At 39.0% G+C, this 26531-nt stretch overlaps 1 protein-coding gene across 14 annotated transcripts in view; it reads left to right on the top strand.

The window, feature by feature from the left end:
- The window catches only part of SYNJ1 (synaptojanin 1), a 92773-nt gene that overhangs the window by 18223 nt on the left and 48019 nt on the right, over positions 1 to 26531 (top strand). For all 14 annotated transcript variants that reach the window (XM_086675866.1, XM_086675870.1, XM_086675865.1 and 11 more), the window contains exons 3-11: positions 6111 to 6197; positions 7800 to 8067; positions 11833 to 12058; positions 13147 to 13230; positions 19243 to 19304; positions 20319 to 20415; positions 21526 to 21695; positions 22754 to 22835; positions 25602 to 25754. In XM_086675866.1, the coding sequence (XP_086531992.1) occupies positions 6111 to 6197; positions 7800 to 8067; positions 11833 to 12058; positions 13147 to 13230; positions 19243 to 19304; positions 20319 to 20415; positions 21526 to 21695; positions 22754 to 22835; positions 25602 to 25754 (1229 nt within the window). The remainder of the gene's footprint in view (positions 1 to 6110; positions 6198 to 7799; positions 8068 to 11832; positions 12059 to 13146; positions 13231 to 19242; positions 19305 to 20318; positions 20416 to 21525; positions 21696 to 22753; positions 22836 to 25601; positions 25755 to 26531) is intronic.

Genomic DNA, 26531 nt, shown 5'->3' with positions numbered 1-26531 from the left:
TGCAGTTAACTATGTGTGGGTATTGATGGTTGTATAACACCCATTTATATCCATGTCTGTCTGTCTAGAAAACTATGAGTTCACAGTGGTAACTTCAATTTCGGTCAGCGCTGCCGTGCCCATTCTGGTTTTTTGTCTTCCCATATTGGCACTCTCGTTCTCTGACAGTGGGGACCCTGGCTCCCATTATCCTGACCACCAGCCACTGTCCTGTTGCCGCTGCAGCCTCCGCCACCACGCGGGTGGCCTCCTCAGCCCACAGGGGCTCCAACACCCTGCCCCTGGGTTCCCTCAGGGCACCCTGCCCTCCCCACCCTGCTCAAGCTCATCCTACCATACCAGGCCACTCCCAACACCTCTGGGTGGACACCACCCTCCTCGCCCCGCCCCACCCAGACTTATCTTATCACAGGCTGTCCTTCCCCTCAAGTGGATGCCCTCTCTCCCTGCCTCTGGCTTCATATCCATGCACAGCGCCGTTGTTCATAGTCAGCCTGGGCTCTGACAGCCTACGAAAGACCTCCTTCAATTCTGCCCCCGTCCTCGAAGTATATATGGAAGAAGAGGAAAACATCTACAGTACCTTACATAAAGGAAGAAAACACTGTTTTCTCTTAGCAAATTGGAAATGTCTGGAGTTAAAAACACATATGACTTTAAAATTTCATCCACAGATTCATGGAGCATAAAATCTTTGAACTCCTGAGTGCCAGGCACTGAGCTAGGCTGCTGGGGTTTAGTGTAGTGAACTGAACCGAATCCCTCCCCTCATGAAGCTGCGTTCTGTGACTCTGGCTATTTAAGCTTAGACAAGTTAGTAACAAATTGATAACCTCTCTAAGCCTGTTTCCTCATATGTCAAATGGAAATAGTAGTAATTTTGCTCACGGGGCGTTGTGAAAATTGAATAATGCATGCAAAATACCTCTCCCAGTGTTAGATGTCATAGTCATGACAGACAGTATACAGATACCTTGGCTGAAACATCATTCATCACTCTAAAAATTATTTTAAAATTTCATTTAATATTGAGGAGAAAGCAAGAAACTCCTGGGCAGGAAAGTGATATCTACTCTTTCAATTAGCTTTCCTTTCCTTTAGCATACTTTTATCTAATAGCCACTTTAGACTAAATTGTATGCGTGCGTGTGTGTGTGTGTGTGTGTGTCCTGTTTCCTGAGTCTTAGAATATAATATAAAAGTGTAAATAAGCAGCCTGACGTTTGTTGGAATGTTTGAATGAGATGACAGTTTAATAGTTGGGTCTTCATGGAGCCTGAGCAACATGATATATTCATATATTTGGAGTATAGTTCATGATAAGATAATTATTCTGGCATTATTAGAAGAAGGAACATTTTTTTAAGTTCATTTATTTTTTGAGAGAGAGAGAAAGAATGCACATGCATGTAGGGGAGGAGCAGTAAGAGAGGGAGAGAGAGAGAAAATCTCAAGCAGGCTCTGCACTGTCAGTGTGGAGCCCAGTGCAGGGCTCAAACCCACAAACTGCAAGATCGTGACCTGAGCCAAAGTCAGATGTTTAACCGACTGAGCCACTCATCCCTAGAAGAGAAACATTTTGTTGCATGGGAATGTAGTACATTACAAAATGACTTTTTTTGTTTGTTTTTAAGGAAGGCAATGACTTAATGTTAAAAATACATTTTCTTTTCTTTTTTTTCCCTGCCGAGTTTTTTAAAAATTTAAATCCAAGTTAGTTAACATATAGTGTAATAATGATTTAAGGAATAGACTTAAGTGATTCATCACTTACATATAATACCCAGTGCTCATCCAACAAGTGCCCTCCTTAATGCCAATAGCCCATGTAGCCCATCCCCCACCCACCATCCTACAAACAGCCCTCAGTTTGTTCTCTGTATTTAAGAATCTCTTATGGTTTGTTTCCCTCTCTGTTTTTATCTTACCTTTGCTTCCCTTCCCCTGTGTTCATCTGTCTTGTTTCTTAAATTCCACATATGAGTGAAATCATATGTCTTTCTCTGACTGACTTACTTCGCTTAGCGTAATACCCTTTAGTTCCATATACATTGTTGCAAATGGTAAGGTTTCATTCTTTTTGATCACTGAGTAATATTCTATTGTATATATGTGTATGTGTATATGTATATATGTATACATATACGTATATATGTATATGTACGTATGTATATATGTATATACATATACACACGTATATATATATATATATACACACATATATACGTGTGTGTGTGTATATATATATGTGTGTATATATACATACCACATCTTCTTTATCCATTCATCAGTTGATAGACATTTGGGCTCTTTCCATACTTTGGCTAGTGTTGATAGTAGTAAAGAACCTCCATACTATTTTCTAGAGTGGCTGCACCAGTTTGCGTTCCCACTGGCAGTGCAAAAGGGTTCCTCCTTCTCTGCATTCTCTCTAATGCAGCTGAGTTTTTAATTTCAGCCATTGTGACAGGCGTGAGGTGGTATCTCACTGTGATCTTGATTTGTATTTCCCTGATGATGAGTGATGTTGAGCATCTTTTCAAGTGTTGGTTGGCCATCTGTAAGTCTTCTTTGAAAAAGTGTCTATTCATGTCTCTTGCCCATTTCTTCACTAGATTATTTGTTTTTTGGGTGGCGAGTCTGATAAGTTCTTTATAAGTTTTGAATACTAATCCTTTATCTGATACGTCATTTGCAAATATCTCTTCCCATTCCGTCAGTTGCCTTTTAGTTTTGCTGGTTGTTTCCTTCCCCGTGCAGAAGCTTTTTATCTTGATGAGGTCCCAATAGCTCATTTTTTTTTAATTTTTTTTTTTAATGTTTATTTATTTTTGAGACAGAGACAGAGCATGAATGGGGGAGGGTCAGAGAGAGAGAGGGAGACACAGAATCCAAAGCAGACTCCAGGTTCTGAGCTGTCAGCACAGAGCCCGATGCGGGGCTCGAACCCACGAACCGTGAGATCATGACCTGAGCCGAAGTCGGACGCCCAACCGACTGAGCCACCCAGGTGCCCCACCAATAGCTCATTTTTGCTTTTGTTTCCCTTACCTCTGGAGACGTGTTGAGTAAGAAGTTGCTGCAGCCAAGGTCAAAGAGGTTGTTGCTTGCTTTCTCCTTCAGGATTTTGATGGCTTCCTGTCTTAACGTTCCTGTCTTTCATCCATTTTGAGTTTATTTTTGTGTATGGTGTAAGAAAGTGGCCCAGGTTCTTTTTTCTGCATGTCGCTGTCCAGTTTTTCCAACACCATTTGCTGAAGAGACTTGTGTTTTTTCCCACTGGATATTCTTACCTGCTTTGCCAAAGATTAGTTGGCCATATGTTTGTGAGTCCATTTCTGGGTTCTCTGTTCTGTTCCATTGACCTATTTGTCCGTTTTTGTGCCACTACTATACTATCTTGATGATTTATAGCTTTCTTTCTAATCTTACTGGTTGCTGGTGTTTGAACCCAAATGGTGATTGCTGCTGAGACTGATACGTCTAGTAATATCTGTATTACTATATTAGTGATGGTATTTAAGTATTTAGAGCATTAACCTCTAAATCTCTAATATTTGTCCAGGACGCCATGCCTTCTGTCATCAGAGATATAACAAGCCTCTCCAGCATTTGCTTTAATGTACATGTGGTGCTCTTAATGAGGCAGTATTGAGGGGCAGGCAATCTTGATTTACTTTACAAAATAAAATTCAAATTAATGCTCTGACATTTTGTATTTGTGTGGCTTGTCATTTAACGTTAGGAGTAACTTATTTAAACCTGTGGTATAATAGTAAGAAGAAGAACTCTAGGAATGCTGAAATGCAAACCCCTGTAACTACTATTAATGGCTTGGTGAAATTTTACCCACTCCCTAATTTCATACGGGGTACTTTGATAAAGGTAAAGGCCCACACTTAACAATGAGCATATTAGAAAACTGTGACAGGATCAGCTAATTGAGTGAGTGAGCAGTTAATTTAGTTTTAGCCTGTGTGGCCAGCTAGCAGAAGACAACTCATTCAGAGGCAGAAGTGGGTTAACTGGAAGAAGGCCTATGAGTAGATGGTCTGAAAAGAGGTAAAGCGGGCAGGGGAAGAGGAGATGGTCTGTAGAGCCCTAGAGGAGAGCTCAGGGCAGAAGAGAAGCTCTTGAATACAAAGCGCTAGGAGTATTAGGCAAGGCAGTAGGCTGAGAAGACAGCCCCTCGTTGGCAGTGAGGGTTGAGGGGAAATGGGAAGGCCATAGGATGTAATAACGTGCTTTTCTAATGTGGAACACATGCTATTGCCAAAATGTTCTGTAATTCTACATCGAAGACAAATGAGGAAGGAAAAAGGGGATAGATAGGGGCAACAGACACAGGTAAATAAGGAGGGAACTGGTCAGCCAAGAGGTGAATTGCGGGTGTGGAGTAGAAAGTGGAAAGGGAGAGCAGTAGAGAAGGAAAGAAATAGAAGAGAAAGGACAGGATGAAAAAGAGAATCGTACCTTTCTAGATTTGTAGTCTTTAGAATTATTTGGAATTGTCCATTTGAGATACTAGCTGTGATTTGTATTTCTTTGGGGTTTTTTTGGTCAGATTTTTAATAAGTATATTTGCTGAGAACTAGGAAGAGTTTTCCTTTAAAGTTTCATGATTTGTTTTTGTTTTTCAGCAGAGGAACCACAACAGCCTGACCTAGGGATATTATTCTGTGGGTTATATTCGTTAGCAAGATAACATTAGCTTTATAGCAGAAGAAATGAATCAAGACAAAGGCCAAACTGAAGATTTCCGTTCCTGTGCTAAACTCTGTCGTCAAGTGTGGCCATTAGCTTTTATCATTTAAACATTTGTCATCTTCTGTGTTTCAAGCACTAATCTAAATGTCAGAGATAAAAGGAGGCATAGGACATTGTTCCTGCCTTCAAGGATCAGGCTGGTTAATGGGAAAGACAAGTGATGGGTACATATAAAGTGTTTTGGCAGCATGAAGAGGGAGCTCTGTGAAAGAATTGTGCCTGTAGAGGTAAAGAGGGGTTTCCAGAAAGTGATCTTGTGCCCCTGTTTGTAAATGTGAAAGTTAGGTGGAGCCTTGCTGGCAGAAGGCTAGATTGCACACGTTTGGACACTAGGAGACCCTTTAATGTAGTGAGAACATGAAATGCAGGGGCAGGAGGAAAGAGGTGGGGGGTGATGAAAAATGAAGCTGAAAGAGGATGTTGAGGCCAGATTCTGAAAGATTGCTGGTGAAGGAGTTGGATGTTTTCCCTTGGGGTGTGATAACACAGGGTAGTTCTGGTGGTACATAGGTGGGCAAACAAATCAGTGAGACGGAGAAGGTGATTCAGAAACAACCTCCAGAACATATCACTATCGTTAAAGGTAGTCCTTTAGGTCATTGGGAGAGACCGCAGTGGTGCTGGAACAAGTTGAGAAGGACAGTTTAGTTTGAGACTCTTTGAGAAGGACAGTTCAGTTACTTGTTTGAGACAATAATTTATGCGAGCATTTATGTTAAGAATCTCAGATTTAAGGGGCACCTGGTGGCTCAGTCAGTTAAGAGTCCAACTGTTGATTTCGGCTCAGGTCATGATCTCCTGGTTTGTAAGTTGGATCCCTACGTCAGGCTCCGTGCACTGACTGACAGCGCTGAGCCTGCTTGGGATTTCTCTCCCTCTCTCTCTGCCCCTCCCCCACTTGTGCTTGCCATGTGTGCATGTGTGTGCGTGTGTGTGTGTGTGTGTGTGTGTCTCAAAATAAATAGACTTAGAAAAAATATTTAAAAAAATAAAGAATACCAGATTTAAAAAAAAAAGAATATCAGGGGCACCTGGGTGGCTCAGTTGGTTAGGCAACCGACTTTGGCTCAGGTCATGATCTCACAGTTCGTGAGTTCGAGCCCCACGTCAGTCTCTGTGCTAACAGCTCAGAGCCTGGAGCCTCCTTCGGATTCTGTGTCTACCCCTCTCTCTCTACCCCTCCCCTGCTCACGCTCTGTATCTCTCTGTCTCTCAATAATAAATGAACGTTAAAAAATTTTTTAAAAAAATAGAATATCAAATTTAGAGAAACTCTGGCTTCATAACAAAATAGAATCTGATGTTTCAGGCCATTTTTCTTACCCTGAAACTTTTTTTTGTAGCATCTGCAGAAAAAGAGGCAATCAAGGGTACATACTCCAAAGTGCTTGATGCTTATGGACTCTTAGGTGTTTTACGATTAAATCTTGGTAAGTTTATTTTTCAATATAATTAATCTTTTTCATTTCTTTGTTTTAATTGTAAGGATTTGAGGGAGACTGTTTATCATTTCAGACTCCATATGTGAGCTGAAAGTGTGGTAACATCTTTTAAATCCTAATTATGCTAATCTTGGGGAAATGTTTGTTGACTGAAAGGTATGCTACATACTCAAGCTCTCGTGATTTTAAGTTCCAGAGACATTATTCTGTGTGAACACTTTGAAGGATTGGTATCAGTGGTCAAAAGAGAAAATCAGGGCATCGCCCTTTTTCTTTGTTTCAGTGCTTTCGGAAACGATGTTTTAGTGAGAACTGCACTGATTACCCTGGTTTATACTGGAAAGGACATCTGCTTTGTAGTTAAAAGGTCTCAGCTTGAATCTGTCTCTGCCACTTAATGTCACCGGGGGCTGCAGAGTAACCTTTGGGATTACCCGTTTGTCTGTAACCGTATGGCTAGAAGTGTGGCCCAAGACCCGGTGCCAGTCCGTGAGCCATTTCGCTATTGGTCTGTGATGAGATAAGGAAGCTTGTAACATCATGCAGATCAACACATGGCTTCCTTCGTTGATAAAGTCCTACTATGAGAAAAAAGGTCCGCTAAACTAAACAGTGACTTTGGCAAGGTAATTGATTTTCATTTCACAAGCGTCTTCTCTCACTGTGACAGGTTATGGGCCATACTCTGAAGCGTACTGGGCTGTAAAGTGGAGGTTTGTCACTTGTTATGCATCTATCACACGTAAAGCCCTGTGCCAGGTGCTTAACTAATACTGTCTTAGGTACTCCTCACAGTCCAGTGAGATTCATTTTAGTGCTGGTTTATAAGGGAGCAGATCTCAGGTCGGGTTATGTTCACACCCTGAAGTTGGGTTGGATTATAAGTAGTGGAGCCAGGATCCAGGGCCACCTCTGCCTCATCACAGCCCACGCTCAAGGTACACCGCTGCTGAATTTCGCCTTCATACTCATCTCAAAGGATTTTGTCAAAATTAGCGAAAAGTCTCTATGAAAGTTTTGTAAACCAAATTGCTTTATAAACTGTTACCAGGGGCTTTCTGCCCACATAGCAGCAGCAGCAGCTCCCGTTTATATAGCTTTTTTTTTTTTTCCAGCTGTGCTATTTATTTACAAAGACCTCTCACATTTATATGCTTATCTGGATTTCCTCACAGTCATAAAGGAAAGATGGGGAGCATAACACATATATTTTTTTATTTGACAAATTTTGTATATCCTCAGATTAAGTAGAGGAACATTTCATGAATGTGAGATTATTCTGTTAATGTTTAAATACACATTTAAATATACAAAATATAAATACAAAAATATAAATATAAATGTATAAAAGATATAATTTATATATGTTTAAATATAATAGCTTCATTATATTAAATGTGCTCAAGCAAGGATTTTTTTTTCAAGTCTTGCCAAAATGCAGTTGTAAACATAAACATGTCCGTGTCAATTTAAAATAACCGTGCTGTTGGATTTAAAAAGTTAGAAACGTGACAAGAAAGTTGGAAGAAACTTTGAATAGCTTGAGAAATACTGAGACTTTTCATCCAACTAATTCTTTGGTTTTTGCAGGTGATACTATGTTACATTATCTCGTCCTAGTCACTGGATGTATGTCTGTTGGAAAAATTCAAGAATCGGAGGTTTTCCGAGTTACTTCCACCGAATTTATATCACTACGAATTGATTCTTCAGATGAGGATCGCATTTCAGAAGTGCGAAAAGTTTTGAATTCGGGAAACTTTTATTTTGCGTGGTCTGCATCTGGAGTCAGTTTAGATCTGAGTCTTAACGCACATCGTAGCATGCAAGAACACACAACCGATAATAGATTTTTCTGGTGAGTTCGTGTTACATTTTTCCCCTTTGTAATCATGCGCTTGCTGTGCAGGAGTTTGGTGGTTTGGGTTATAGTGTGTTCAGCAGTAATTTCCAGAGATAGCAGGGATGGGCATTGCTGATGGGGCACACAGCTCCCTCCTGCTCCAGAATCCTCAGCCGAGCAGCACAGGCATCCAGTGTCATTTTGTCGAAGCTCTCATGTGACACGAGACCCATTTGCTCTCCCTGATCCAGACTGACCTTTCATTTCCAAAATATATTCAAGATGTTTATTTTAAGATTAAGAATGAATTAGTTGTAGTAGAAGTGTGTTGCTAATACTTAACCGCTGTTAGTTTTGAGATCTTTCCTCTGGCAGTACTGTTTTCCTAAGACAGCATCACATTATTTTTAATTGAAAGATTATAGGTAGATAATCTTGGTTCAAGAGCAAGCGACTATGAAGAAGTGGTATACTAGGATAACACTGAGTACTATAATAAAATAAGACTTAAGTAGGTAACTATTTCATGTTTATGCATTAATGTGCTTTGTTCGAAGTGTGCACAAAGGGGGTGAGCACACGTGACTGTTATTAGTACTGCTTTATTGGAGGAGGCCACATTTCTAGTGTAGAGGTTCCCTTGTCCACAGCCAGCATGGATGTTGACTTTTTTCCTTAACATCATGTACCAATTATATTTCATTATGTATACAAATGTTATAAGGCCAAAGTCCATGACTCTGTGCTCTTGGGTCTCCCTTGGTAGTTCAGATTCAAGGTGTTCCTCCTGTATATTTTCTCTCCTCCCCCCCCCCCCCCACCCCCCATTTCCACCATTTACCTGTATGGTCCTTGAGTAGCATGTTCAAGTCTGACCCATCTGCCCTGGCTGGCAGAAGGCTCAAAGCCAACAACAACCTTAGGATAGGTTTATCTATTTCATCTATTTTGTAGCTAACATGGAAGTTTTTTGGCCCAGTAGTGTTCATTTCATTCTGCAGGGCAGAATGAAAAAAGACTCTAGTGCACTGTAGTCAGAGACTTGGAGCCTCACAAAGGAGGAGATGATGGAGGGGTGGGGAAAGAAGGGTTAATAGGGCAGATGAGTGGCATAGAGTCCATATCAGCCCTATACTTTTTCTGATGGAAGAGACATTGAAGTTCCTAACGATGATAGCTGCTGGGCTGGGCAGCTGTCCTTACTTTTTTACCCCCCACCCTGCTCATTCTTAACCCCAAAATCCTTAGATTAAGAGATAAAAGTTTTCCTGCTATAATTAGAAGTTTAAGCAGGTGCAGATGTATTGGTTCAATGATCAGCAATTAAGCACATTTGCCAAGTTTAGCCAGTGGGAATAATTTATTTACCATTTCGTTCAATTAAGGTTGAAGGTGGGGACAAGTTTAGATAACAGATTGAGGGAGTTTGTCTAGTGGAAGTCAGGTTGAACAAAGGGGAGACTAAAACACCAAAGATGAGTTTTGGTCACTTAACGCTTTCTACATTTTGCTAAGGACTGGGATTCTTTTTTTTTTTTATCGTTTATTATTTTTGAGAGAGAGTGTGTGTGTCTGAGAGCAAGCAGGAAAGGGGCAGAGAGAGAGGGAGACACAGAATCGGAAGCAGGCTCCAGGCTCTGAGTGCTCAGGACAGAGCCCAACGCGGGGCTCGAACTCACAGACTGCGAGATCATGACCTGAGCTGTAGTCGGCCGCCCAACCAACTGAGCCACCCAGGCGCCCCAGAACTGGGATTCTTGAGCTTCCCTTCAAACAGAAATATGAAAGTTTTATGCATTTATTATGCATACTCTTGTAGCTTAGTAGAAATATTTTCCAGGATACAGCCAAGTAAGTTTTTGTTGTCAGAGTCACAAATGCCTATTATGAAAACCCAAGTTGTTTTACTCCATTGGAGATTTGAAGCTGATGCCAGTTGAGAGTTGTTTATAAATTTCAATAGAATTAAAGCAGCAACACATTGGCAACAAAGGAAAATGAAAACTGATGGCAGACAGAGAAACTCTTATCTGAACAAACGCACAGGCTCCCGCTTCCATTTAAATGGGGACAAGTAAGTTTCGTATACCTCTGCCATGACATGGGACTCGCTATGGCATCTGGACATACTGGGTCACGGTCAGTTTGAATTTCGCCTCAGATGAGCGTAGGTAATAGTGAAAGTTTGGAAGCTCAAGTCGTATTTTGAAAATACGTAATGGCTGCTGGATTCAGCGTTCGTCCGATAGTGATCTCACCACTCATTCACATTCCAGTACACTTTGTTGAATGGATGGTTTACCAGAACTGCGCGTGACCACCAACGTCTGTTTTATCTCTACCACAGCCACGCCCTGGGGGGGAAGAGGGCTGGGCTACCACTGGTCTAGTAGTATTGCTGTGTATTTATGATTAAGGCAGCAAGATACTGCAGAGCACTAAAGAAGAAAAATCTCTACTTAAAACAGAAGAGTTTTAAAACTCAGAGAACCAGACTTCAATATTTTTTTAAATGTAATCTTAAAATTTTATTTACTTTTTTAAATTTTTTTTATTTTAGAGAGAGATCACACCAGCGGGGGAGAGGGGCAGAGGAAGAGGGAGAAAGGAAGTAGACAACCTCCAGCAGGCTCCATGCTCAGCACAGAGCACCTGGGGCTCGATCCCATGACCCTGGGTTCATGACCCGAGCCAAAGTCAAGAGTCAGACATTCAACCGACTGAGCCACCTAGGCGCCCTGAACCAGACTTCAGTATTAGAGAAAATTCACTTTTATAAGACACCTTGTTATCTGAAAAGACCCAAGTTTTTCTGCACAACATTATACTTTCCTTGGTCAGAGGTTGGTTGGGAGATTCCATATGCATTCTTTGGAGGAGTAAGGCTCCAGTAGAGAACCCAGATGAGGCAGTCTGTGGGATGAGAAGGTGGCCAGCCGGGCAGGCTTGCAGTCCGTATCCCTGATTTAGCCATAGCGACTCTGCTTTGCTGTTTCCTAATCATTTGGCTTCTGTGTAAGTACACAGAATAAAACTTTTTGCCCTGAAAAAAATTGAAAACCGGGCCCCCTCTGTTCCGTAGAATGCTAAACTCCTTGGAGTAATGGAAAACTCTAGACATGTATTAATATGGTAGCTACTAGTTCAGTTGGCTATTTAAATTAAAATTAATTGAAATAGAGCCTTATTAAAGTTGAGCCTTAAGAGTAAAGCTTTATAAAGTGGGATGGGGATATGCGTGTGAAATCCTTTTTTTGGAAAAGTTAGGTTATATATACATTATATAAAAAGACAGCAGAATAGGGCACAGCTACTAAAAACATAAAAGATCTGCTGCTTTTCTACGGACCATAGGTCACATGCCAGAGGATCGCATTTTAATTTTTTTTTTTTTCAACGTTTTATTTATTTTTGGGACAGAGAGAGACAGAGCATGAACGGGGGAGGGGCAGAGAGAGAGGGAGACACAGAATGTGAAACAGGCTCCAGGCTCTGAGCCATCAGCCCAGAGCCTGATGCGGGGCTCGAACTCACGGACCGCGAGATCGTGACCTGGCTGAAGTCGGACGCTTAACCGACTGCGCCACCCAGGCGCCCCAGAGGATCGCATTTTATTGCCTCATCTGATTCCTAGCATGGTAAATGTAAATGAACTGGTTTATTTGTAGGGCCTCTTAATTGAATAGCATTACATTAATGCTTCAGGAGCACTGCTTTATTGAAGCTTATACCGTGTTAGCTGGCACTCAGTGAGCTAATGAGTTCTTCCTCTCCTGTTAGGAATCAGTCTTTGCACTTGCACCTCAAGCACTACGGCGTGAATTGTGATGACTGGCTATTACGCCTCATGTGTGGGGGAGTAGAAATCAGAACAATCTATGCTGCTCATAAGCAGGCCAAGGCTTGCCTCATTTCCAGACTCAGCTGTGAACGAGCTGGGACCAGGTTTAATGTCCGGGGAACAAATGATGACGGCCACGTTGCTAATTTTGTAGAAACAGAACAGGTACGTAGTGTTTTATATTGCTTCGTGCATGTATTAGATGCGAGGGCCAGAAACTAATAGAACCACAGTTTTTGATCTGATTCAGAACTCATTTTCACATCTGTAATGCCATTTCGGGGTGGTTCTTGGCTCCCTTCTGGCCTGAAAAAAGGCTTCCCTGAAACAGACTTATTTATAAACAAACTTAGGTGTGGCTCTTCAAATGAGTAACAAGGGGTTTACTAACTAGCATGACATTGTCGGTGCGGTACAGTTTGTTATTAAATTTTAAAAATCCTCAATGATAGAGCTAGACAACTTAATAGAAGTGGTTTGTGTGTGTGTATGAAATGAAATCAAACCCAGCTCTTTTAAAGGTAGATATGGATATCATCTAAAATGAAAACTTATGACATTTTCAGCTAGAAAGACAAATACCATCTGATTTCACTCATGTGGAATTTAAACAAAACGAACAAAGAAAAAAACACACCAGAAAAAGACTCTTAAAGACAGAACAAACTGGTGGTTGCCAGTGGGGAGGTGAAGGAAGGGGTGGATGAAATAGATAAATGAGGTTAAGGGCTTATCTTGAAGAGCACTGAGAAATCATCATTGAATCACTATATTGTATGCCTGAAACTAATATGACACCGTGTGCTAACTATACTTGAATTTAAAACAACTTAAAAAAGAATTATGACACTTTTGGCTCAAAACTGTATAATTGTAAATTCAGGCCACACCCCCCAGCCGAACTCAGTTCTTCAAATTAGTTTTTGAAAAATACTGAAAACTAAAGAAAAAAAATTAAATATAAAGGTATGTGTGTAAAATATTGAGATTTAGAAGGAATTCCTTTTTAAGACTTGTGCTTCTTGTGCTTATGTTTTTACTATTTTTTTGGTTAATATACAGAAAAACTATCACTCAGTAGAAGAAAGCCAAACTTCCTTAGTAGCCTCTCCCGGATATTTTGTTAGGACAGTTGTGCGGGAGAGATTGGTCATAAGATATAAGTCGCACGCAACAGATAGTAGTAAATTTGTCTTTGTGATGTAGAGGTAATACCTTTGTGCAAATGTTTCATCTGTTATTTTTCTCTGTAGGTTGTGTACTTAGATGACTCTGTTTCTTCTTTCATCCAAATCCGGGGGTCTGTTCCATTGTTCTGGGAGCAACCAGGGTTGCAGGTATCTGTTTAACATTGTTTTGTTTTTTTCTCTTGAATATTTTCCATATTTTCTCAGCTCTCAGGATAGTTCATTAGTTCCTTGGATAGTTCTGTTATTCAGTCTAGTAATATTAGCTAGATTCACAAATTAGGGTCTAAATGCACGAGTTCCTGGAATTGTCTTAGATGCTTTTCCTTTAATGTTCTTTCAAATGTCCATAGAAATTCAACTGCTGTATTTAATATTACAATTTTAATGTTTCCATAACACACTGATATTCATGGTGTTTCATATTTACTATCTCAGTATCTTTAATATATAGCAGTTTAGTCTCTTTAGGTAGAAGAATGTAGCAGTTAAAAAAAAGCTTCTGAAACCAGACTTCTGAATTTGCATCCTTACTCTGCCACTACTAGCTGTGTGATCTTGGACAAGTGGTTTAACTCCTCTGTGTCTCAGTTTGCTTATCTATAAAATGGGAATAATAATAGTAGTAGTTCCTATTCATAGGGTTGTAAGGATAAAATGAAAAGTACTAAGACAATGCCTAGCACCCATGGGCAGCACTGTGTAAGGGTTAGCCACTGTTATCAATAATACATCCGCTACTGAAATTTTACTTTGTAATTTATAGGGACCTGTCATCTTTAATACGTTCTCTGGTTTGCTTTCTGATTTTTTTTAAAACTTTGTTGATACAGGGATGCCTGGGTTTAAGCATCCGACTTTCGCTCAGGTCGTGATCTCATGGTTCCTGGGTTCAAGGCTCAGTCAGTTAAGCATCTGTCTTCAGCTTGGGTCACGATCTCATGGTTCATGGGTTCGAGCCTCACATCTGGCTCTGCACTGACTATGTGGGGCCTGCTTCAGATTCTCTGTCTCCCTCTCTCTCTGCCCCTCCCCCCACTCAAAAATAAATAAACATTAAAAAAATTTAAAAAATAAACTTTGTTGATATAAATATCTAATACTTAAAACATAAGATTCTTTCATGTAAGTTCATAATTTTAGATTACCCATAATAATGTGATTTTGCATTTTATTTTTATTCAGAAATCTTTAGTCCTTAAAGTATAAGTTATTTTCATTTTAGGCTTCTAGTATGTATTATCTACTAAGTTAAAAAACAGTTTTTTAATTTTTTTTTTTTTGTTTTGTTTTGTTTTGTTTTTTTTGAGAGAAAGACAGAGACAGAGTGTGAGCAGGGGAGGGGCAGAGAGAGAGAGGGAGACACAGAATCCGAAGCAGACCCCAGGCTCTGATCTGTTAGCACAGAGCCCAACACGGGGCCGGGCCGGAACTCACAAACCATGAGATCATGACCTGATTTGAGGTCGGCTGCTTAACTGACTGAGCCACCCAGGCGCCCCTTTAGCCTATAGTATTTAGAAAATGGACAGAAAAAAAATCTGGCCTCCTTTTAGTTCACAGCTGGATCTCTTACATTTTAGGCTGGCTGTGGTAGAGAGAGATTGCAGACCATTTCAACCTTTGCGGTACCGCACTTTATGTAAGACAGGCCAAGAATTAACAAGGGTTAAAAGCAGTTACAATTCTTGAGTTCTTGTCAAGAATTTTTGGTTCTGCGGGTTTTCTCTTTGGCATGTAGGGATAACTTAAGTAGATCTGTCTCTCTCCAAGTCTCTTTTGGGAAAGAACACCAACCCTACTCCACTTCTCCTAAGCCTGTGTGATCAGAGAAGGGTGTTTGGAATATTTGCTTGAAGAACATTCTGAAAGTGTTGTTTTGATGCAAGTTGAATGCTTTTGCTTTAGAGATAGGCTACTGTAAGAGATGGTAATAACCTCTGTTATGCTGCTTTCTGTGATACTTTATTAGAAGCTCAGGATCACAGTATTTGATTATTTAATATGGTTGGATCTTGAGTAGTTAACATTGAGGGGTCCTCCTTGGGTGAGGTTACCCTCCTCCCTCCTTCTGTGTTCTGTGGCTGGCCCAAACAGTCTGTCTGGCCAATGTCCTATTGTTTATGGGCTGAAAACTACAGATTTTTAAATCATGCATTTCTTGATAGTAATTTTTAAGACACGGAGATAGTCCAACAGCTTTGCTAAATTGTCACGGAGCTGGCCTATTGTTGTCTTGGGTGAGGATCGACTAAGTGGTTCTCAATTATTTAGCTTAGTAGTCTTTAAAATCAGCCTTTCTTTGAACAGAAATGGATTAGTTTCGTAAGTATCCTTTACAGAAAAACATTTTCCCTATCATTCTAAGAGTAGGTAATATAGGAATGAAAATATTGAATTGATTAAAAAAACTGAAAAATTTAAAAAAAATTTTTTTTAAATTTTAAAATTTTAAAAATTTTTTAAATTTATTTTTAAAAATAAAAATATGAAGTCCCCAAATTTATTTTCCTTTAGAAGACAAACAAGGACTTTTGACAGAGTAGTTGGAAGTGCTTATTAGGTATCCTGTGTATTCTCAGGACTGGAATTAATTTTAAACTTTTTTTTTTTTTTTAAAGTTCATTGAGAGAGAAAGAAAGAGAGAGAGAGAGAGAGAGTGCATGCACACGCACAAGTGGTAGAGGGGTAGAGGGAGAGGGAGAGAGAATCCCAGGCAGGCTCCACGCTGTCAGCACAGAGCCCAGCACAAGGCTCGACCTCAGGAACTGTGAGATCATGACCTGAGCCAAAATCAAGAGTTGGAGACTTAACTGACTGAGCCCCCAGGCACCCAGGACTGGAATTAATTTTAGGGTTTCTTGATGTTAGTGTTGCCTCGTGAGATGTCTCACTTCAGAAGGCCTGGACAGAGAGGATGCCTAGGCACTTGTCCCTTGGCTTGTCTCTTATCCTCCACAGTTAATTCCTCTGAGGTTTTTTTTAATTATAAGATTTTAAGGAATCATCTGAGGTTATTTTAAAATACAGATTCATGGCCTCAACTTCACATCAGCTGAAATAGAATCTCTTGGAATGGGGCCAGAAATCTGTATTTGTAACCAAGTTCCTTACCATTCAAATTTGAGAACTTCTGTGTACCTGATCCTATTCTGTTGACCTTGAAGCATCTTCAACCCCATGTGCTCCAACAGCCAGTCCTGAACCAGCGAAGGTAACCCTTCACACTTAGCCCCAGCATTCACCTAGGTACTGGGGCTCTCCCTTTCTTTCTGTTTCCACTCTTACCATCCATCCCAGTTAGGGTCCTCCGGATTTCTTCCTGCCTGGAAGATTCTCACAGCTTTCTAACTGGTCTTTCTAACTGGTAGTTTTTCCCACTTTTGATACATTCTACTCGTCAGATCTACCAGACACCCTTTTCTTCAGGATCTGCCTTCCTCTGCCTATCCAACTTCGTGCCTTGCTGTTTTCTAACAGGTATCCTCTGCCCCCCAAATTAAGGTGTTTCCTTCAGTATGGCCAACTCAGATCTCATTGAGTGGATTCAGTTACTCCTCCAAACTGATCTGTTCCTTAAATACTTAAGTCCCTCCAATGTATATTATTTTATACTGGGCATACACTGTCGTGTACTGTGAGAGATTCGAAGATTATATTGGTGCTTCAGAGAGAGCTTACAATCTGGGGAGTCAGGCCTTTTGTGGAAAAGGCAAATGTCAATACGAATCAGTTTGAGGAATTAGAAGAGTTGCCATAATGTGCTACATGGGGAAGAATGATATGTTAAGGGGTGGCAACTCATTCATTTTACTTATGACTTCCTTTCTCTGAAGTTATTTCACATATACACTTCATACTGTTACTCTGACATTATGTTGTAGTTTACCTTGGTCTTAGAAGATGGCAAGCATCATCAGATCTATGTCTAGGGTAGCGTTGCACACTCAATTCTTGGTTGAATTGAAGTCTTAGAAATATGTGAACATGAAGCAATAATATTGATGGAAAATGATGCTCCATACCACCCGGTTAAATGGTTGTTAAAAATGATCTCTGGTACAACTTTTTATAAATTTATGATTGTTTAAAGCCTTAAAACTTTCTAGAGTACTACTTTCATGACAATTGATGTAAGAGCTCCTTGACTATAGAATTTTTTTAGGCAGTTGTCTTAAAGCCTAACTGAGTGATAAAACCAGTCAAGTTGACCCAGCATATTACCCTAAGAGTTATGATATATAACTGGTTATATAATATGTGTTGAAGAGCAGGACAGTGGGGGAAAAAGCACAGCCGTTGCTTGAAAAACAGAACTTCCATTCTTTTTTTTTTTTTTTTACCTTCTTGACAGTTGGCCATACTGTTCAAGATAAATATTAATCAGTAAGCACAATGCAAAGTCTTGGACTTTTATAGAGGTGTAGGCAATTACCTGAGAAAACTCCAAAGAAAAGGTATTGACTTCTGCTGAGTTTTCTTCAGTCTAGAATGCTTAATGTCGCACAAAATTTTTAAATTTTGTAAAGACTACTAAGCACTATAAAGTGAAATTGAATATAGATGTGACATTAGGCTAATCACTTTCTTATTGAAAGGAAGAAACATTAAAGAGAGAATACTGATTATCAGGAGAGTTATTGGACTGTCTCACTTATCAGGACAGAAGCATGTTTAATGAATCATAATACTGTTAATTTTCGAATTGGATGAGCATGTTAGAGCTTATTTTCTGATTTTATGTGTCGAACTGTATGACTGCTTTGGTAGCCCTCTTCTCAGGCCCGCCTTAAAGTCACTGCGTTCGGATCAGGGAGAATGAATTCTGGGGAAACTTTGATCCCAAGACCTCAGGGGGAAATGTTGCAAAGTGAAGTTCAGGGAAATAATCTGGTATCACTGTTATATTTCTTCTTGGCATTTCTTTCTTTCTTTCTTTCTTTCTTTCTTTCTTTCTTTCTTTCTTTCTTTCTCTTTCTTTCTTTCTTGGCATTTCTCTTTCTTTCTTTCTTTCTCTTTCTTTCTTTCTTGGCATTTCTTTCTTTTTCTTTCTTTCTTTCTTTCTTTCTTTCTTTCTTTCTTTCTTTCTTTCTCTTTCTTTCTTGGCATTTCTTTCTCTTTCTTTCTTTCTTTCTTTCCTTCCTTCCTTCCTTCCTTCCTTCCTTCCTTCCTTCCTTTCTTTCTTTCTTTTTCTTTTTTTCAAAATATTTATTTTGAGAGAGAGAGAAAGAGGGAGAGGGAGAGGGAGCGGCCGAGAGAGAGGTGGGAAGAGAGAATCCCAGGTGGACTCCATGTTGTCAGCACAGAGCCCCGGACGGCTTGCTCTCAGGAACCATGAGATCATGACCTGAGCGGAGATCAAGAGTCTGGCGCTTAACTGGACTGAGCCACCCAGGCGCCCCTCTTATTTCTTTCTTAATTTTGTCTCATCTTTCTGCTACTCTCCTATGTGAGAAAAGAAAAACTGTAACAAAACAGAAAGGTAGATATTTTCCACCTTGTTCAATTCTCTTCACCCATATTTTCTGATTCTATGTGTGTGACTGTGAGATTGACTTAGAAAGTCTGTTTTCCAGAAACAGTGTTTTGAATTGGTTGGATCTTTGGATGAAAGAGGAGTGAATAGAGCATTTAGCGTAACAAAGAAAAAAATATGTGGACCTCGTACTTGTAGGCAGCTTGGAAGAGTAGGAATCAAGTTCAGGGGACCTAAATCCTCATGTGAATCTTTTTTGGAATTAGTTCTGTTGACCTAAGGGGGCAGGTTATTTCGCTAGTCTGCATTTCAGTTTTTTTATTGCCCAAGTGGCAGTACTGTGTTCACTTACACAGGATGTGTAGTTTGAGCTTAAAACAAGGTAATGTGTATGAAAGACCTCTTAGAAGTATCTTTCATAAGTAAAAATTCCTGTTAGTTGATGAGTTTTCGTAATGGTGTCTTACAACTTCTGTCCTTTTTTTACGAGGTCATGTTTTTAAAAATAAAGGGAAAGGAAACCCATTGAACTTGTTTTTCTTTTAAACCATAATATGAATGAACATCAATTATCCAATGTAGTATTGTGTGTTCAGCAAATGAATTATCACATATTATAAACAATGGTATTTCTTTTGTCTCCACGTCAGCTTTTGGTATGATTACATGTATTTCTCTCGCTGTAGGTGGGATCTCATCGTGTTCGTATGTCAAGGGGATTTGAAGCCAATGCACCTGCTTTTGACAGGTAAGACTGATTATTTTTACCTAATGCTCTCAGTTTTGGTATCGTTAAGCAGCGAACTAGTTATTGTATTTACCGATTCATTTCTGCTTGTTTTGGCCCTAAGTAAAATTTCTTCTGACTTCTAATTTAATCAGAAGAAGGTGATACCTAGTATTATGACTTTGGGGGTTGGTAGCACTAGGTTGTGGGTCTTCATCTCTTGGTCTGAAAACAACCTATTTGGATATGCTGTCTAATAAGGTAGCCACTAGCCTCATATAGCTACTGAGCACTTAAAACGTGACTGGTCCAAGTTGAGATGTACTGTAAGTGTAACATGTACACTGGATGTCAGAGAGTTAGTGCAAAATAAAAGGTAAAACATCTTACTAATATTTGTTTTATAGTACATGTTGAAATATTTTGACTGTATTGGGTTAAATAAAATATAGAAATTTGTTTCATTGTTTATTTTTGCTTTTCTTAACGTACCTTCTAGAAAATTTAAAATTATATCTGTGGCTCATGTTACATTTCCTTAGGAATGCATTGCTCTGTAACCCCTGGAATGGTTAGAAGCTGGAGAGAAAGAAACAAACAAAAAACACCTATTTGGGGCCTATTTTTCTTAAGACTAGAATGGTTAGGGAGGTCTCTCTAATGCCCACGGAGCATGCTTTGTCCTCACATGAGGAGCAGCCCTCTGCCCTAGCTGCCCTCCCAAGCTGGGTGGCCTGCGTTCTCCGCTCTTGTCTGGCACCAGCCTCCCAGAGGGGAGAGGGGGCTGGGCGGTTCCGGCAGCCCCAGCACAGACGGAAGTCTCAGCTTTGAGGAGTCAGCGAGGAAAGGGCCTTACCTGAAGCTTCATAAATTCAGAGTTTTGAGAGGAACGGATTTGTGGAATGAATCTATCCAGTGTTGCCAGTTGTAGAGGTGTAGAATACTGCCCTGTAGGTTCTGTTTAATGGATTTCTGTTTGTTGGGGGAAAAATTCCGACCACCACTTGACACATACTTCTTTCTTTTCTTTAACAGGCATTTTAGAACGCTTAAAAGCTTATATGGTAAACAAATAATAGTAAATTTGCTTGGATCTAAGGAAGGTGAACATATGCTAAGTAAGGCTTTCCAGGTAGGCATGATCAACTTTTCTTCTGTTCCGTGGACACCTAGAATGATACTAAAAAATTATGTAGCACAATAATGAACTTACTTCCTAGGAAAAGGTTGGGTACCTGTTGGAACCATTAACTCTTTGGGCTACCAAGAAACAGTTTTGTGTAATGTTGCTGACATTAGGATTAGGGAAAGCTTCCAAAGCAGTTGACTCTATTTTCTGAAATGTTACTTATTTATCTTGTGGAAAAGCAGAAGAATGTCTTCCCCTCTGAAAAGTGTTCATCTGTCACTGGTAAAAAGACACCGGACGGTTTCCTTCTCCATCCACGCATTGCCTCTGCCTGTTTCCTAGAAACCATAGTCATGGCTTGAAACCTATGATACGGTGAATACTGCACGTAAGACCATCCCTTCTCGTACTGATGAGAGAAAACTCGAGAACTGCGAGTAAAGATGAACCCAAATGATATATGCCCAACTTCTAAAGAAAAAGTATTCGTCATCAATGCTTATTATTAAAGCAACAATGAATTAATAGCAATGATGGTGTTCCATAAGATGATAAGCCTAAATTAAACAAAACAGAGAACATTTTCTGAAGTTCAGAAAGTAACTTGTTTGACTGTTTTGTGTGATGCTTGTGAAATAAATATTGTTAATAAACAGATTATGCTTTAGAGAATGACTTTTAAAACATTTCAGTGTGAGTATAAAAACGTGAATTTTTTGGTTCTTAATAGGTTCTGTCTTAAATCAGTTACTTTATTTTGAGATTCTATAACAGGTACAGTTATTAAATGTGTAAAAAATGAAGCATTGGTGGTTAGAAATCATTTTAATTTTCTAAACCAGATGAGAACGTTATTTAAGTTCTCTGATGTTAATTATGTCACCTGATCTCTCTGGGACAGTATGCGAGGTTTCACGAAAAAGATGTTACTGGATACCATCAAGTAATTTTCCATTTTACTGCCAGTGTCAACCAGAGCTTTGTGTGAGATCAGTGAGATTTCACGGGACCATGCTGAGGTTTAAATTTAAAATGCAAGGTTCCATTCTAACATTACTTGATAAGATCATATTTAGTTAACATTTAGATGAGTATTTGCCTTTTTACTTTCAGAGTCACTTGAAAGCTTCTGAACATGCTGCTGACATCCAGATGGTGAATTTTGACTATCATCAAATGGTTAAAGGAGGAAAGGCAGAAAAATTACATAGTGTTCTTAAACCTCAAGTCCAAAAGTTTGTAGATTATGGATTTTTTTATTTCAATGGAAGTGAAGTTCAAAGGTTTGACTGCTGTTTCTCTTTTCTTTGAGTTGGAACTTTGCTATATTTTAAAAATTATTCTTAACGCAGAACTCTTGAATTACTTTTTTTTATATCAGAGTTTATAATTAAGTAAAATATCTTTATTATACTTGATTTTAGGCTTGTTTTTCTTTCTTTAGAACTGAATAGGTAATAATAATACCTTCTATTATTGGGCACATCTAATGAGCCAGGCAGTATACTCAGTCTGTACGTGTATCTGTAACAGCAGTCCGTAGGAAGAAGTTCTATTATCCCCATTTTCGTTTGGGGAGATTGAGGCATAGGCTCTAATTTGCCCCAGATTGCATAGCTAAAAAGTGTTAGAGCGAGGATTTACCTGGCTCCAGCTCTCATGCTGTTATCTAGGAGACTATTCTGCCTCTCTCTTAGAACTAATATTTTACTATGCCTTGACCTCAGTAAAGACTATTATATGCAAATAGAAGTAAAAGACATTGCTTATTGTCTGCTTTAGCACAATTTCAGTCTTCAGCTTTTGATAATGAAGTAGAGGAGGAAAGGAAGTATTGAAAAAATGAAGTTCAGAGTATAGGATGAAGTAAACTTTAGTGAACAAAGCTCCGATTTTTAGTTTTCGACTTTGTGCGAAATTTAGTATCAATGCCATAGAATCTGTGTAGGTTGGTGGAGCTAACAGATCTTAGGTTTTTAAAATTTCTTCCATATATATTTGATCATCTTTTATGTGCAAAGAGCCCTGCGGTTATAAATCTGAATGTATGTTTAGCTCCTGACTACGGGCCTAATTAGAAATAAGTGGGCATGGATAAATAGATGGTGATAAAGAGTATATGACAGAATGTTTAACAGTTGTAGAATCTAGATGGTGGGTATGTGGATGTTTGCTGTAAAATTCTTTCATCTTTTTTTGGATGTTTGAAAATTGTAGTAATAAAAAGGGGTAGAAAGTGGATGCCGTATTTTGGTGATCACCTTAATTTTCCTTTTGTTTTAGCTTTATTATCTTTGTTTTGTTTCAAACTAGCTGTTACACTTTACTGAATTTGTTGCAGATGCCAGAGTGGCACAGTTCGAACAAACTGCTTGGATTGTCTGGATAGAACAAATAGTGTGCAGGCATTCCTTGGCTTAGAGGTAAATAATAATAATAATAATAATAATAATAATAATAATAATAATAAGTTGTAATGTATGTATGTGACTTGCATCAAATGCCTCATTCAGTGCTTTTGTAATATTTATGTTTCTCATTAGTTACTTTTCATAAAATGAAATTATGCTTCAGGGGCGCCTGGGTGGTGCAGTCGGTTAAGCGTCCGACTTCAGCCAGGTCACGATCTCGCGGTCTGTGAGTTCGAGCCCCGCGTGAGGCTCTGGGCTGATGGCTCAGAGCCTGGAGCCTGTTTCCCATTCTGTGTCTCCCTCTCTCTCTGCCCCTCCCCCGTTCATGCTCTGTCTCTCTCTATCCCCAAAATAAATAAAGGTTGAAAAAAAAAATTAAAAAAAAAAATGAAATTATGCTTCATTAAAGGCATTTTTTTTTTACTTCTCGTATGTTTTTAACTCCCCCCTCCCCCAATTCCTTTTCATTTAAATATTTCCTTTACCTGTTCCAAACACTCTTTTCAGGTAGCTGATGTTTCCCTGTATTGTTCCTTAGCTTTCTGTTGAAAAACTGCTATGTATACTCTTCCAACAATTGCTTCTTTTGCCTTTGGAAAGGAAAAAAATTATATATATATTGCTTATTGTCTGCTTTAGTACAATTTAAAAATTGTATACATACACACACACACACACACACACACACACACAATTTATATCGGCCTTTATTCTTCGTGTAATTTCTTCACAATTGGTGAGGATCTGTTTTCACATTCTGTGGGATTAGATTTTTGACCGTCGGTAACCCGATGCAGTTTCTACAGTGTTTTCAAATCAGTAGCTGCAAACAGGATGGATGGTTATTAGTGGGAGTGAGAGTGCATGAGATTCAGCTTCTCTAACGAAGTCTTTGTTTAAAAGTGTTTTTCTTTGCCATCTATCCATAAATTCAGTCTAATATAGACATAGTCTCCCTGTATGACAAAGCAGCAATGCTGAGCTTTCTAGGTCTTTCCTGTTATGCAGGAGCGGTGGTCATTAGGCTGTGGTGGGTCTTCATTTGGTGTCATAGGAACTTAGCATAGTTCTCAAATACTATAAAAACAGGAGTAGGAAACAACACGTTCTTATTTCCTCCGGTGAATGATCTTAAATTTGGCCAGGACATTGGCTCATTAGCTACTCTGCAGCTGGGGTTCTTTCTGTCTCAAAAATGAAAGGGTAGTGTGTAGAATTCTCTGCTACAGAAGTGTAGCTACAGTTCTGTTCATGTAGCTAAATAGGTTCTACCGTTTTGCCTCTTTAAAATTCTGTCATTGAGACTTATGATTATAATTTATGTAGAAAATATGACAGTGACAAGAAAAGTGAAAGCAGACAGTTGGTCACTTGACATTAATCGCATGGCTTGGGTTTGTTTTGAGTTGTGTTTTTAAGTGGCTGAATACGTTTCTTTAGATTCTGAGAGTGAACTTATGGAAATGTTTGAAAGTCTTTACTCGAAGTATAACAAGTGTTAGTTCTCAGAATCTGACTTAGCCAGCTATCCACTGTTGGTAGTCAGGTGTGAGAGAGCTCCCTCATGTAGCAATTGGTTGACTGTTTACAAAATGTACTGCTAAAGTAGGCAAAGCCGAACCAGGGCGAAGACTAGTTTTGCCAAATTCCTTGAAAAGAGGGAGCTATAAATGATAAAATAAGTCCTAGGGGCTAATTTTGGTTTATTCTTCATGCAAGCCAAGAGCACCTCTGGTGCAAATCTCCAGGTAATCAAATGAACCTAGTTTAGTGTTTTTTATATTATTTTGGTTTTTGATCCCTCTCTAAATATGGATAATCATACTTGCAGATAAAACACAAATGGCAAGGAATTAAGTAAAAATGCAAGGCATAGAATATGACTGGCTTCCAAATAAGACAAATAGACTGGGTAAGGACTATACCTTGCTCTGACTGCCAAATTTCAAAGCCAAAGTTCATTCAGAGTAAAAACCAGTGACTCTTCCAGAGACATTTATTGTTATCCATGAAGGAATTGGGGCAGCCTGAAGACCTTGCATTCTTGCAATATACATTGTATATTGTAATATTGTAATATACATTGTACATACAATGTATATACAATGTACATTGTAATATACATTACCAATATAGATTTTATACATGAAAGACTGCCATGACTTTATTCAGAAACAGGACTAATTTATTTGTTTTTGTGACAGTTCAAGAGCAACTCTACTTTTCTCATAATCTCTTGATTTTAATTACCCACATGTGTAGAACCCAATCAAAAAATTAAATTAATTCCCTCTATATTTAAATAACCTAGCCAGATTTTTTTTTCCTGTGCTTTATTGCATGCTGTTGAATAAAAGTGAACAATCAGTCCATCTCTCACACTTCTGTACATTGTGACAGCCTCCTTTTCAAGGTAAGATAAGTACAAGAATAAAAACTCAATAATCAAGCCCTAAAGGCTCATAATAAGTGTGGCATTTTACAGAGGCATTTACAGAGACATTTACAGAGACATTTTAATGAGGTTAATTTCATCATTTAACCAGAAAGAAGTTGTTAATTACTACAAGGGAATATTAAGACACTTGTAAGATTCAATGACAAACTGAAATGGTGGGACAGAACACAGTTAGTCTCGTAAATTGGTAGGTTTTCAAAATCCAGTCCCACATGGCCCTATAAAATGCAAACTTTGGTTTGAACCTTGTCATTCTTGAAAAGTCTCATCACAGTTAATGTATTAACATACTTACAGAAGTTTCTCTTTTGCTGTTTTAGATGCTAGCTAAACAATTGGAAGCTCTTGGCTTAGCCGAAAAGCCTCAGCTGGTGACTCGCTTTCTGGAAGTTTTCCGGTCAATGTGGTCCGTGAATGGTGATTCGATCAGTAAGATATACGCGGGCACTGGAGCCCTCGAAGGAAAGGCGAAGGTAGAGCTAGGTTTCTCCTGACATGACGAAAGAGCCTCATTTTCCTTTCAATGACACTTTTAAATGGTCTCTTTTTAAATTAACAGTTGGGCTTTTATAGGTGTCTGCTTCCAGTTCTGTTTTATTATCCTTCCGTGTCCTCTTTAATACTTCCTTCTGTAGCAGATACTAATGATTGGGTAGAAGAGAGTAATGTCCCTCAGCTTGGGGGGGTCTTACGTATGACATAGTCATTTGGTGATAATCCGTTAGGCCTACATATGTATTGCTTATATTTTGTTTCATGATTTCTCCTTACGTATCTGTTTCACTTTTTATGTTGTTTGTTTTGATTATAAAATTTTTAAAAGTCCTAGTCCTCCTAATAAGGGGTCCTCTGTCATTTGGCTTTGTGTTCCCAGCACTTGATATAGTGCCTACCATTTAATAGGATTGTGACAAATACTGGTGGGATGAATAAATCGGTGGACAATTTATGCCACACTTATTATGAGCCCAGTACCTTTAAGGCTTGATTATTGAGTTTTCATTCTTGTACTTATCTTACCTTGAAAAGGAGGCTGTCACAATGTACAGAAGTGTGAGAGATGGGCTTCCTCATAATTCTGTGCCTCCTCATTGCTTTTTAATATCTGGCATTATCAATACACTGCTTCCTACTCTAGTGTTTGGCACTTATTAAGAGACTTTGGAAACACACTTGAGATACTTTTCATTATTTTATATACTTAAATAGTGACTTTTTAAGGCTCCTGTTTTCAGTTGGATTTTATTAAC

Source organism: Puma concolor, chromosome C2 (assembly GCF_028749965.1).
Source record: "Puma concolor isolate L17-30 chromosome C2, mPumCon1.1.hap2, whole genome shotgun sequence".
Classification (NCBI taxonomy): domain Eukaryota; kingdom Metazoa; phylum Chordata; class Mammalia; order Carnivora; family Felidae; genus Puma; species Puma concolor.
Note: the sequence above shows the minus strand (reverse complement) of the source record. Positions and strands in the feature narration are given on the sequence as shown.